The sequence below is a fragment of the Hyaena hyaena genome, unplaced genomic scaffold, assembly GCF_003009895.1.
Source record: "Hyaena hyaena isolate Hyena2069 unplaced genomic scaffold, ASM300989v1 scaffold_93, whole genome shotgun sequence".
Lineage (NCBI taxonomy): Eukaryota > Metazoa > Chordata > Mammalia > Carnivora > Hyaenidae > Hyaena > Hyaena hyaena.
Window position 1 is genome coordinate 3,750,172 of NW_024080724.1, and position 14,076 is coordinate 3,764,247.

The window sequence follows — 14,076 nt, forward strand, 5'->3', positions numbered from 1 at the left end:
CCTAGTATTGTCAGCCAAATATTTAAGGAAGTAACACCAGTTCTAAGCAATGTCTCCTGAAAAAGCGAAACGGAGACAGAGAAAAGGTAGCACTTCTCAACTCATTTTATGAGGCAAGCATTGCTCTGACACTAAAACTAGACAAAAGGAGTACAAAAGGAAAAAAAACCTATAAATCAATATCTCCTAAGGACATAGGTACAAAAATCCCTTAACAGAATACAGTCCCTGACTTAAGGATGGGTCAGTGTATAATTTTTCAATTTTATGATGGTGCAAAAGCAATACTCATTCAGTAGAAGCTGTTTGAATTTTGATCTCTTCTCAGGCTAGCGATATGTGGTACAAATACTCCCTCATGATGGTAGCTCCAGATCACAAGAGTAAACAACTGATATACTTAGAACCATTCTGTACCCACACAATCTGTTTGTCACTGTCAGTACAGTATTCAGTAAATTACATGAGATATTCAATACTTTATTATAAAATAGGCTTTGTGTTAGATAACTTTTTCTAACTGTAGACCCAGGTAAGCGAGCCTGTTTGTTAGGCTAGGTTAAGCCATGATGTTTGGTAGGTTAGTTGTATTAAAGGCAGTTTTGACTTGAGCTACTGTCAACTTACAATGAGTTTATCAGGATGTGACTCCACTGTTAAGTCAAGGAAGATCTATAATAGCAAGTTGAATCTATCAGCATATAAAAAGAACAGTGTATCCTGACAAAATGGAGTTTATCTCAGGATGCAAGCTGGTTCAGTATTTGAAAAGTAAATCAATGTGGGGCATCTGGGTGGCTCAGTTGGTTAAGGGTCCCACTTCAGGTCAGGTCATGATCTCACGGTTCATGAGTTCAAGCCCTGCATCAGGCTCTGAGAGCCTGGAGCCTGCTTCAGATTCTGTGTCTCCCTCTCTCTCTAATCCTCCCTTGCTCGCACTCTGTCTCCCTCTTTCTTTCTCAAAAATAAACAAACATTAAAAAATTAAAGAAATAAAGGAAAATAAATCAATGTAAGCCACCACATTCACAGTCCAATGAAGAAAAATCACATAACTCATACAGAAAAAAAAAATTGACAGAATTCAATATCTATTTACTATAAAGTCTCATCATTGAAAAACCTGTCATGTTAATGATAAATTTGACATATTTATGGTGAAAGACTGAATGTTCTTCCCCTAAGATCAGTGACAAGTCAAGGATAGTCCCTCACCATTCCTATTCAATATTGCATTGGAAGTCCTAGCCAGTACAAGAAAAAGAAATAAAAGGCATGCCAGAGGGGAGACGGGTGGGGGGATGGGTGAAATGGGACTAAAAGCACACTTATCGTGATGAGCACTGAGTAATATATAGAATTCTTGAATCACTATATTATATACCTGAAGCTAATATTAACACTGAATGTTATCTGCACTGGAATTAAAATGTTAAAAACTTAATTTTAAAAAAGGCATACAGATTGCAAAGGAAGTTGTCCCTATGATTGTCTACATAGAATATTTCAAGAAAGCTACAAAAAATCCTCTTAAAATTAATAAGTGAGTTTAGCCAAGTTGCACGATAACATGGTCAATAGACAAAAATCAATCATATTTCTCCATACTAGCAATGTACAGTTAGAAACTAAAATTTTTAAAATACCATTTACAGTTAGCTCCCTATGATAATTTTAGAAAAAAATGAGTGAATATATAGCACATGGAATCTAGCAATATATAGAGGGAATTTTGGAGTTGCTGAGTCCAGTAATTATATAAAAATATACACTATTTTATATAAAAGTATGTCATATGTCAAAGCCAAGTTAGGTTTATAGCAGGAATGGATGAACGGTTTTACATTGACAAATTAATAAAAGTGACTTGTCCTAATTAATAAAGGAAAGAAAGTTCATTTCACTAGATGCAGAAAAAGTATTTGTAACATTCAATATCACAATAAAAACTCTTAGTAAACTTGGAATAAAGGTAATTTCCTTAAACAAATAGAAAGTCATTATATATAATATAATCATGTATTTGGACAGTACAGAAGTATCTACAAATATATTATTTAAAACTTTTTTTTTTTTTTTTTTTTTTTTACATATTCTGGATACAAGTTCTTTGCCAGACAGGTTATTTGCAAATATTTCCCTCACTATGTGGCCTGTCTTTTCATCCTTTTAACAGTATCTTTCCTGGAGTAAAAGTTTTTCATTTTGATGAGGTCCAATTTATCAATTTTTTAAATGGCTCATGCTTTCAGTGTCATATCTAGGAAATCTTTGTTTAACCCCAGGTTACAAATATTTTCTCCTATGTTTTCCTGTAAAGTTTTGTAGCTTTGCTTTTTATATTTAGAGCTGATTCATATTAGCAGAGAGAAGATATTTACCACATGTACAACTGATAAAGTATGTATCCAGAATAAAGATGTCCTACAATTTGCTAAATACAAAATCAACATACAAAAACCAGGTGTATTTCTGTATATATTCAACTATAAAGAGAGGAAATGAATTTTTAAAAGGATACTATAAAGTATACATAGATGCGTGTGTACAAATTTTTAAATGTCAGGTAGAATAAATCTAACAAAAGTATGTGACACCTCTACAAAATAAAGTATAAAACTTTAAGGGAAATTAAAGAAGACTCTCCAAAGTAGAGACATATACCATGTTCATGAATTTTAAAAATTGATATTGTAAATATCTCAAATTTCCAAAATCCCAATAGGTTTTCTGTGGATCTTGATGGTCTAATTCTACTAAACTGTGGAGGATGTGATAAAGCTTTGGTAATTCTGACTGTGGTATTGGCATAAGATCAGAAAAATAGACCAATGAAATAAGAGAGCTCATAAACACATTTCTGTATACGGACGTGTGATTTACAGCAAAGGTGGCACTGCAGGGAAATGGAAAATTGGTACTGGGACAATTATATATCCGTAAGAGAACTCTGTAGCCCAGGGTAGAGAATGATTTCTCCAAGTATCAAAGAGCAGTAACAAAAAAGGAAAAGATAAATCAGACTAATTACAATTAAAACGAATCATTAAGAGTGAAAAGGCAAGCCACAGAGGTGAAGAAGATATTTACCATATGTGTAACTGATAAAGGGCTCATATCCAGAATATATTAAGAATTCAAACAAGTCAATAAAGAAGATAGAAAAAAGAAAGGAAGACTTCACAAAAGAGGAATTCCACATGGACAATAAACATGAAAAGGTGCTTAACCTAATTACCAACTAAGAGAATGCAAATTAAAAACCACATTGAAATACCACTTAATATCCAATTGGCTATGATTTTAAAAAGTCTGACAATACCAAGTATTGGCAAGCATGTAAAGTAACAGGGCTTCTCATATACTGCTAATGGCAATGTTAACAATGACTTTGCAAAATTAACTTGGCATCATCTTACAAATAAGACAGCAATTCCACTCCTAGGTATATGCCCTAGACAAACTTGGTACATGTGCACCAAAATACATTCACAAGAACAGCACTGTTTGTAATTGCCCAAAGTGGAAACAACCTACATGTCCATCAACAGGAGACTGGATAAGGAAAATGACATATTCATATAAAAGAATAGCATACATATGTGAAATGGATGGAACTGAAGCTACACACAACATGGGTAAATTATAAAACATAAGTTTGAATGAAAGAAGCCAGACACAAGAGAATTCATACAGCACAATTTTCTTGTGAAGTTCAAAAACAGTCTGAACTTATCTATACATTAGAAATGCCTATTTAGATAATAAAACTATATAGAAAAGCAGAAAAAAATAAAACCATATAGAAAAGCCATTATTATAAAGGTCAGAGAAGAGATCATAATCTGGAAAGGGGCTATATAGCTTCTGAGGTATTGGCAATGCTCTCTTTCTAGCACTCAATAGTGGTTACGTGGATATTTACAGTGATTCCTTAAGCTACGCAGTCATGCATCATTGCTTTTCTGTGTGTGTTGTATTCACAATAAGAAGGGTTATTTAGCACGTGTCTTATTCTTGATAAGTGTTCTAACTTACATGTGATGTATGTATTTACTTTTGTTCAGAGTAACACTAATCTTTTGGAAGTAAATGTGGAATGTTTTACATCATCGTTTAAACGGTGTAAAATATACAACTAGACATGGGATGACGGAGCTCCTCAGTAACGAGAGAGGTGAAAATGCAGAGCAGACGTTTGGTAGCAGGTACTTTCCAAAATACTTTTAACAAATCTTGAACATTCTAATTCTAAAATAAATGGGTAAGGGGGTGCCTAGGTGGCTCAGTCGGTTGAGTGTCTGACTTCAGCTCAGGTCATGACCTCACAGTTTGTGGGTTCGAGCCTCATGTCGGGCTCTGCGCTGACAGCTCAGAGCCTGGAGCCTGCTTCAAATTCTGTCTCTCCCTCTCTCTCTGCCTCTCCCCTGCTTGCACTCTCTCAAAAATAAATATTAAAAAAAATGAAAGAAATGGTTAGGTAGGAAAGCACAGACTTGCCACGAGTCTATGGCCTACATGCAATAGTACATTCTGGCTGTCAGTACTGCTGAGCCACACTGCCTGTGTTTTGTCCTCACATAACACAGCCTCAGGAAAAATGCTTTCTCTGAGAACAGTGGTGTGCGGGAGAGGCAAGGTTATTAAGCAACTGTCATAAAATAAGACCGTGAAAAGATGCTCAACATCATTAGCCCTCAGGGAAATGTAAATCACAACCACGATGAGATGCCACTTTGCTCCCGCTAAGATGACTGTGCTTGGAAAGGAAGATAATATGAAGTGTTGATGAGGTCATGGAGAAATTGAAACTGTCATACATTGCAAGTGGGAATGTAAAATGATGCATCTGCCTTGAAAGCAGTCTGGCAGTTTTTCAACATAGAGTTACCTTATGATCCAACAATTCTACTCTGAGGTGTATATCCCACAGAAATGAAAACACAAAAACTTGTACATGAATGTTCACAGAGCATTGTTCATACTAGCTAAGAAGTGGAAACAACCCAGGTGCCCAAGTGGTCTATCCATACAGTAGAATATTACTTGGCCATAAAAAGGAATGAAGTACTGGCATATGCTACTACATAGATGAACTTTGAAAACATTAGGCTAAGTGAAAGAAGGCAATTTAAAAGTCACATACTGGGGCACCTGGGTAGCTTGGTTGGTCAAGCATCTGACTTGGTCTCAGCTCTGGTCTTGATCTCAGGGTTGTGAGTTCATGCCTCGCATTGGGCCCCATGCTAGGTGTGGAGCCTACTTTTAAAAAAAAGTCACATATTGTCTGATTCCATTTATATGAAATGTGTAGGACAGGCTAATCCATAGAGAGAAAGTAGACTAGAGGCTGCCTCGGGCTGGGAAGATGAGGGAGTTAGAAATAACAGCAAAGAGGCTTCAGGATTCTTTTTGGGGTAATGACAATCTTATAAAATTGTGATGATTGTACAACTCTGAATATCTAAGAGTCATTGAATACTTTGAATTGTATGTGAATTATATCTCAATAAAGCTTTTCAAAATATGTCATCATTCCATCATGCTATTTAATATTTTTGAACAACCTAACTTGGACAAAAACACCCAGTTTTTAGTATTTTTTTTATCTTTATTTATTTTTGAGAGAGAGAGAGACAGAGTGCAAACGGTGGGAGGAACAGAGGGAGAGAGAGGAAGACACAGAATCCAAAGCAGGCTCCAGGCTCCGAGGTGCCAGCACAGAGTCCCACATGGGGCTCAAACTCACAGAGAGTACATGACTTGAGCCCAAGTCAGACACTCAACAGACTGAGCCACCCAGGTCCCCTAAAACACTCCAGTTTTTAACACCAGATTTCACACCTTAACAAAAGCACTGGATACATGAGAAAAACACAACAAAGTCTTCTTTGATATTGGCATCTTGATGAAAGAAGGAGGTTTCACTGATACTTCCCTGACCTCAATTTATACCCTCGTGTGGCACTGTGAGGCAGCACATCCTAAGAAGATGTGGGATGGGTAAAGGTGGCTGTGTGTGTATGTGTGTAAGGTGTTGGAAGAATAATTTGGAAGAGAAGGTGGGAAAAGAGAACTAGAATGAAATCTCCACCACAGGTATATCCTCAGGTAGATTGATTTTAGAGAAAAAGTTGAAGATCTGGAAGCTGATGCCCTAAATATCGTACATGTCTGAATTTCCCTTGGAAAGCCTTCACGTGCCTGAGTTTGAAGACCTGAGTTGTAGTTCAAAAGTCTTGTCTTTCAAGACCACAATCTCCGCTATGAATTGCTAAAGTTTCCCTTGCAAGCTAAAGCCAAGAATTTGATTCTACATTCAGCTCTGCCAGCCTCCTCAGGGTAGCCAGCCTCAAATGGTTCAGCCTTATGGTCTAATTCTAAGGTGGCAAAGGATTAGGAAAGAAGGAAGAGGGAGGAAGGAAGGACTGACCACCTGGGTTAATATATCAAATTATAATCCCACCATGCCAAAGATCTCCCTTTTTTAGCAAGCACCCTCGTGATTTTGCTACACGGGGGAGAGGTCACTACTGTCCAGAACTGCAAGGAAAAGAACTGACAGAGAAAAAGACAAAGAGGACAATGTTGTCAGGCGACAGTTTGGTGGCATGATAGGAACAGAAGCCAGACTGAGTGGTTTAGAGATTGATCTGGAAGTGAGAGATGGGCCCAGAGACTATGGGCATAAGAAGCTCAACTAAGGAAACAGATGGGCAGATAGCAAGAGGTGGACTTCCGAGTCAAGGAGGGTTTGTTTCCAGAAAAAGCAAAACTTGAGAATATTGATGGAATAAAGAAAAAAAAATTGGGAAGGGGATGTAGAGAGAGGAGGAATTGAGGGTCTTGAGAAGTTGTGAGGTGACAAAATGGAGACCCAGGGGAGGGGATCAGCGCTGAGTCCTGGAAGGACAGCTCTTCCTCTGAGATGCAGGAAAGCAGCGGAAGGTCCGGGGAGAGTTGTGGTGAATGCCGGCTTGTTCATGGAGCTCAGATCACTTGCCCTCCATTTCTCTGGACACGTGGTGGCAGAATGAGAGGTAAACAGTTGAAAGAGAGAAAAGAGTGGGGACCCAGGACACCAGAGAGGGTTAGAGAATCAGCTGTGGGGAATGGCATCCGGAGTCAGTAAGAGGTGACTCAGTGGCCAGATAAGCCTGGTGGGGTGGGGGTGGGGCCGGTGGGCTTAGTCGTATGGATCTGTGAGACCGTGTCGTTCTTCCAGCTGGAAGATGGCAGGGAGGTGAGCAGAGGTGGGGGCTCCTGGCATTGAAGGAGTGAGCGAGGTGGGAGAAATTCCAGAGAAGAGGTCAGCTGTGAAGTGGAAGGTCCTCGCCTGCAGGGAGCAAAGTAGGACTTAGGCAGAAGGCAGACTTTGAAGCCAGAGACCACCCAGCAGAGGGGTCAAGAAGATGATGCTGAGCAGGTCCAACAGGACTGAGGGGCAAAAAGAAGGGGAAGGAGCAGGCTTGACCCCCGAAGCTATGTAAAGTGTCCTGCACTAATAAGGTAGCCACTAGCCTTCCGGGTCCTTATGTATTTGGTTAGTCCATATGCACTTGTGCTGTAAGTGTAGAATACACACGATTCCAAAGACTTCGTACGAGAAGAAAAGAATGTTAAATATCCCATTAATAAATGTTTGCACTGACTACTTGCTTAAATAATATTTGGATATGTTGGGTTAAATAAAATATATTAAAATTAATCTCACCCGTTTTTTACTTTTGTAGCATAGCTTCTAGAGAAATTTAAATTACATATGTGGCTTGCATTATTTTCCCGTTGCACAGCACTGCTATAGCTACTCCCTTACTGGGACATGGATCGTCTGTGTCATGCCTGTGGTCCCAACACCTAGAGCAAGGACCTGCACAGAGACACCTCAGTGAATGGTGTGCGTGTGAACTGATGAGGAAGTCAGTTCATGAATGAGTTAGCGGATAAATGAGGATTATATATTAGTACACAAACGAATGAAAGGGAAACAGATAGAATTGAGGAAGTCTCATGAAGGCTTTGAGGTAGGAAGTCTCAGAGAGCATTTTAGGGGACCTTAATGATATAGGCACAAGAACCTGGACCCTTGACACACTCTTATTTTCCTTTAAAAAAAAATTTGTACCCCTGTAGCACTTTTATATATGCCAGGGACTGTCTTAGGGATTTACATGTATTAAGTCATTTAAAACTTCACATCACCCTATGAGGTAGGCACTCTTATTATCTCTCTTTTGCAGATAAGGAAACAAAGGCACAGAGATGTTAAGTAGTTTGCCCAGGATTACCCAGCAGGTGGTGGAACTGGTATTTAAATGAGGCCAACTGGTCCCAATGTCTGTACTCCTAACTACTATACCATCCAGTCTCTCTCATCCTGTCATCTCGCCTCATCCCCAAGTTTCTCTCCAACAGAGATACAGTAGTCCCCCCCTTTGTCTGCAGGGGATCCCTTCCAAGACCCCTAATCAATACCTGAAAACTGCAGGTAATACCGAACCCACTGCATACTATGTTTTTTTTTTCCTTTACAAACATATCCCTGATAAAGTTTAATTTATAAATGAAGCACAGTAAGAGGTTAACAACAATAGCCAACACTAGAACAATTTTAACAATACATTGTAAAAAAATTATGTGAATGTGGTCTGTCTCAAAATACCTTATTGTGCTGTACTCTCCCTTCTTGTAATGATGGGAGATAACACGATCCCTGCGTGAGGAGATGAAGTGAGGTGAGTGACGTGGGCGTTGTGACAGAGTGTTAGGCTACTACTGTCTTCTGATGAAACATGATGACCATCTGCTTCTGGATCACAGTGGACCATGGGAAGCAAAACCACAGAGAAGGGGGACTACTATATAGATTTTTTTTTTCTCCCTTTACTGATCTCTCTTTTGCTCCCGGTCCCTCAAACCCTGTATTCCTGCAGAGAGTTTTCAGTGAAGTTTGCTTACTGCAAACAACGGTAACTCACCCCCCACAACTTCCCCACAAATAAGACACACACCACAGCTGCAGAGTCAAATACAACAGCCAAGTAACCCTGCCTCCCCTGTTCCCTCTGCCCCCATCCCTGAGCCTTTCCCACACCACTTCCTCCCCCCTCCCCTACCTCACCCTCAGCCCGTGAGTCTCCCGTCCCAAACCTGGGATCTGCCCTCCCCTGCTTTCCTGGGCAGACTTGAGGGCAGTGAGTGTTGGAGGAGCCTGAGGCTTCAAAACTCCAAGCGAATGCTTTATCTGTCAGGCTAGTAGATGCCGGTGAGATGACTACAGGGGATAGAATGGGGGTTTCCGGACACCACCTTGGCCAGTGCCCAGGAGATGCTTCAGTCCCACCCACCAGGGACTCTATTCCAGCCTCAGCTTGGATCCCTCCAGTGACAGAGTAGCCCTGAATTTCCACCCACTGGGAGCAGCCCTAGCCCGGAATCTCCTCTTTCAGGGTCAAACACGGACTGGATCACTAAGAAGGAACCAACAGGCCATCCTCCTCTCTTTCTCTCATTAAATTGTGAATAATAATGCATTTACTTATTCTCCCACTTAAAAAGTTGTTTCAATCCTTTGAAGAATCTTGCAAGGTAGTTTGGCTAGACAGCAGGCAGGACAGTCCAGTGCTTCCGGTGGGGGTGCCAGGGTCTTCCACTCGCCTATCTTTTGGTCCAACAGGTAGGCGTTTGGGTTAATGGTGTAGTCCTTTGTCTGGACATCGCTGGCTGTGGTGACACCCCCGCATACGAACACTTTGCTGTCTCCAATGGAGCATATAGCATGGGACACATCCAAAGGGCAGTTGTTGGGCAAGAGAGGCACCGAGGTGGTTGTCTTGTTGGCCTTTATCTTCTGCAGATTGATTTCCACACTCTGCCGGTGGCTGTGTACACACAGGATGTTGTCCTGATGGAAAGAGAGCAAGGGCCGGTGGTTGAACTCAATGGGAAAGGTTATACACTGGACCACATCCCCGGTGTTGGTGTCAAAGCAGTCTACCACTCCAACCCGGGAAATGTAGCCCTTCACCAAGCACCGGCCAGTGACAATGTACAGGTTCCGGTCACCCTTGGTGATCACGGCTGTGCCATCCATAGGGATGCTCATCTTCCCTGCCAGGCACCAGGCCTCCTTGCGCTCATCATAGCGATAGATGTTGGAGACATACCGCCTTGGAGCAATGCTCCCACCCACTGAGTACACTGTCCCCCCGCAGGTCACCATGGTGTGGAAGACAAGCCCAATTGGTAGGTCTGGCAACTTGGTCCAGGAGTTGTCATCCATGTCATACCGCCAAGCGGTCTTCAGCCCTGAAATCTGCTCAGTGGTGCCACCAGAGATGTAGATGTAGCGACCAGCGGAGGTGGCGCTAAGTGCCGCTGCCCGATAGGGCATCTCTGACAGCTTCAACCACAGGTTTTCCTGGATGATATAGGCAAACACTCCATCATTGAACTTGCCATGGGCCTTCTGGCCCCCCAGGATGACCACCGAATCAAGCAGGGCCCCTTTCCGCTGGTAGCTCAACAGGCTGCATGGCCTCTCCTGTTTTCGGTCCATAAGGACACTCTCAATCAGGGTCACATGGGCTGAGCTGTTCTCCATGCCCATCAGCTTGTTGCTGGCAAACATCAGCGTCTTGTTGGAGACGGCATTAAGGTTGATGTAATTGAAGAACTTCTTGAAATACTTCTCCCGCTCATCCTTCCGGAAGTACACCCAATTGATGAGTGCACTGAGAGCCTGGTCCTCGTTGAGCACATGCAAGTTTTCATCTCGGAGCAGGCGGCCAAAGATGACTGGTGGACAGCGCATGAAGTGCAGAGAGCCCTCAGGACTGGCCCAGTAGTGGAAGTTGTCACGAATGCCAGAGTAGGCCAAGTCTGATACCTCTTTGAGCTCAAACAGCTCGGCCAAGAAGAGGTAACGCAGGCAGTTTGCTCGGCGGATGGACTTAATCAGGAAGTCATTACAGTGGATTCGAAGCCGTGGTGTGTTGAAATACTGGGCCCCACGAAGGAGCTCCTCCACGTTCTGCTCCGAGATCACCACCTTGCCGCTGTAGAAGTAGTCTAGGAGCTGGTCCACCGTGGCCGGACTCAGGTAGTTGGGGTCAATGGTGATAAAGAGCTCATCGGTGGTCTTCATGTCATTGCTGGAGATGAGGCTCTTCACCAGTGGAGAGACAGCCGCCAGCACGTTGCGGTGGGCGAAGAAGACATGGTGGTCCACGGTCAGGGCCATGTCCCAGTACTCTTTGCGTTTCCTCTGTTTGTTCAGGTTCTGCAGCACGAAGCTGTTGTAGTTTTTCTCCGTGAATTCCAATTTCATGGTGCTTCTTGCTGGCTGAGGCAGATCAGCAGCAGGTACTGGAGAACAGACTTTCTCAGGCCTTTGGGATTCAGATTGATGGTTGTTTGCAGAGCAGCTGATCAGAGAGGAGGCCGGCTGGGAGAGAGGGTGATGTCATAGAGTGGATGAGGTCATCACAATGCCAGCCCCCTGAGGCCCTTCGCAGAGGCGCAGGACCTTTCTCCCCTTTGGTGGCTCCAATGTGCCAAGGCTAGCTCCCCCGCCAGGACTTGAAGCCCTGGGCCCAGAGCTCAGGAGAATCAGAGATGGGTTGCAGTTCTCATCTGGGGCTTTTCAAACTCAGTTCAAGGCTACTGCTGGAATGTTAGAGCCACTTTGGGTGGAGGGGGTGGTGGTATGGGAAGAGAAGAAGGGAAGCTGAGGGAAGAAAGATTTGTGGATTTAGAAGAATCTTCCCACGGATAGGAGGGAGACAGGCCCAGAGAAGAGAAGGGACTTGCTCAAGATCCCACAGTGGGTTGGAAGCTGACTAGGGCCTGGAACCCAAGCCTTCTCTAACTCAGTGCTCTTCACCTTTCCAGAAAGCTCCCGACTCCCTAGTTCTCCCTAGGCTCTGATTCTCAGGCCTCGAGGTAACTTTCTCTGCCAAGGCTCCTGGCCAACAGAGAATTGCAGGCTCTGTCTTTTGCCTTCTGACCTTTGTAGCCACGGCACCATTCTTTTTTAAAATGGAGAGGTAGGGGCTACTGGTTGGAGCCGGGTCACAGGAGTTAGCCACACACTGGGGGATGGGAGGGCCTCTGACGCTCTGATTATTTCACTGCCACAGCAAACTGGGACCTTCTCTCCACATTTCCAAGTCTGTAGTCGTGCAGCTGTGGGGGCTGTGGTGGGTCGGCGCTCTCCATCAAGTGTGGACCCGGGACAGGTGGCTCAGGACTCTCTAAACTTCAGTTTCCTCAACCGTGAGATGGGAATAACAGGACCTGCTCCGAAGATCCTTAAGAGTTTAAATGAGAACATGACTAGAGAGTGTTAAGCACAACGTTTGGCTGGTAGCAAACGTTCAATAAATGTTAGGGGCCGTTACTTTATTACTCTATCAGTTCGCCCAGTGCTGGTGTCCTTGGTTGCTTCCTTCCTAAATACCTGTCTCCGTCTGGTTGGCTCCTGGTGGGGGGGGCGGGGGGGGGGTCTGGAATCCCACGAACCCTCTGGTTGGGCTCCCCGAGCCCCGTCCGGCCACGCGGTGGAGCCAGAGAGCCATCTCCGGCCGCAAAGGCCCCGACGGCTGCGCCACCGCTCGCCCGCCCGCCGCGGCTCCCGCTGGGAAAGCAGCGGGCTCCCCTCCCCCTCTTGCCACGGGGCTTCCGCGCGCCCGGCCCCCGGGGCGACCGGAATGCCCTGAGCAGGGCCTCCTAAGTTCACCACCCAGCCGCCTGCGCCCGCTTTACAGGTGGGGGCCGCGGAGAGAAGCCGTCTCAGACTCGGGGCGTCACCCCTCGGCAACCCGGGCGGGCGTGGGCTTCCCCGAGGGCCCGGCTCCTGCGGAGAGTGGAAGAGTCCCGGGGCCCCACCCGGACCAACCTTGGGGGCCCCCAGCGAGGGGCTCAACTCGCAGGCCTTTGCGGGGATGACCACATGGCGCAGAGAGGACCTGGGCGCCGGGCCTTAGCGCCCCTACTAGGAAAACAGTGTTGCCTGGAGCGTGGGGAATGTGAGCCTGCCGGCTCTTTCCCTGCCTGGCGCGGTCAAGGTCTCACTCATCGTCTCTGTACCACACCCTTCCATTTTAGACCTGGCTTTTTCTTTGGGGATTTGGCAACTTGAATATTATTTAAAAGTACTTACGTTTGAATGCTGCATTTGTTCACCTTGATACCTGAACGGAGTAGAGGCACTCAGTCTCCTGACATATCTCTGCACGAGGCTAAGCACTTCTGTTTTCCCCCATGAAAAGAAGGCTGATTTCAGCCCCTCCACCAGACTAGCTGTGGGGTTTAGGTGGGTTCCTCTCCGTTTTCTCCATGTGAGACTAACTGAGCCCTAAATGCTTCCAGCCCTGCTCTCAGAAGTGGCCACGATTTGGGCGCAGGTGAGGCCCCTTGGTGCTGATAACAGCCGCCTGTTCATTCCCATTGGCTTCTAGGCCTGCCCTTGTGAGAGGCCCGCCGACCTCACCTCCAGGGGCGTTTCAACCATGAGGAAAGGATGGATGGAGTCAGGCCTGTTGTTGCATCCACACCTTTGCCCCCTCGTCCTTCAGCCTTGGGGGCATTTGGGGGGAGGAGGTGGCTGTGCCCCTTTGCGTTAGTTTCAGACACCAGACCACCAGGGCAGGAAGTCTCTCCAGTTGAGATAGTTGGGCATAGGGGGGTCACAGGACCTGAGAAGATCCAGGAGACTTAACTCTTTGTGCCAGACCGTGTCCAACTGGACAGACTGTGTGCGGAAGGGCGCACCACCCTGAGAGCACAGGACTAGAGCTTGGAGCCAGGGTCCCTAATTCCTTCCTCTGCTCTCTGACAACAAAGGAGAACAGGCAACCTGGCATGTCTTCGACTCTTATTAATTGTGCGAGGTGCTGTCTTTAAGAAATCCATTAAAGAAGTGAGATGAATGCCCACTTCCTCAGCCAGCTTTGTTGCCTGGCTTTTCTTCAGCCTAGAACGCTCCTCTGGTCAGCTTTATTCTTTCTCCAGCCACTTGAGGAACCAGACTCCAGCCTCAAGAGCCTGGCTGCATGCCAGCGTCCACCACCCGGT

The 14,076-nt window shown here is 44.9% G+C and overlaps 1 protein-coding gene across 1 annotated transcript; it reads right to left on the minus strand.

The window, feature by feature from the left end:
* Positions 1-9,479: 9,479 nt before the first annotated feature.
* On the minus strand, positions 9,480-12,407 carry CCIN (calicin). Its single transcript, XM_039234754.1, has one exon. The coding sequence runs from the start codon at positions 11,327-11,329 to the stop codon at positions 9,551-9,553; it is 1,779 nt and encodes a 592-aa protein (XP_039090685.1). The 5' UTR covers positions 11,330-12,407; the 3' UTR covers positions 9,480-9,550.
* Between the last annotated feature and the right edge of the window lie 1,669 nt (positions 12,408-14,076).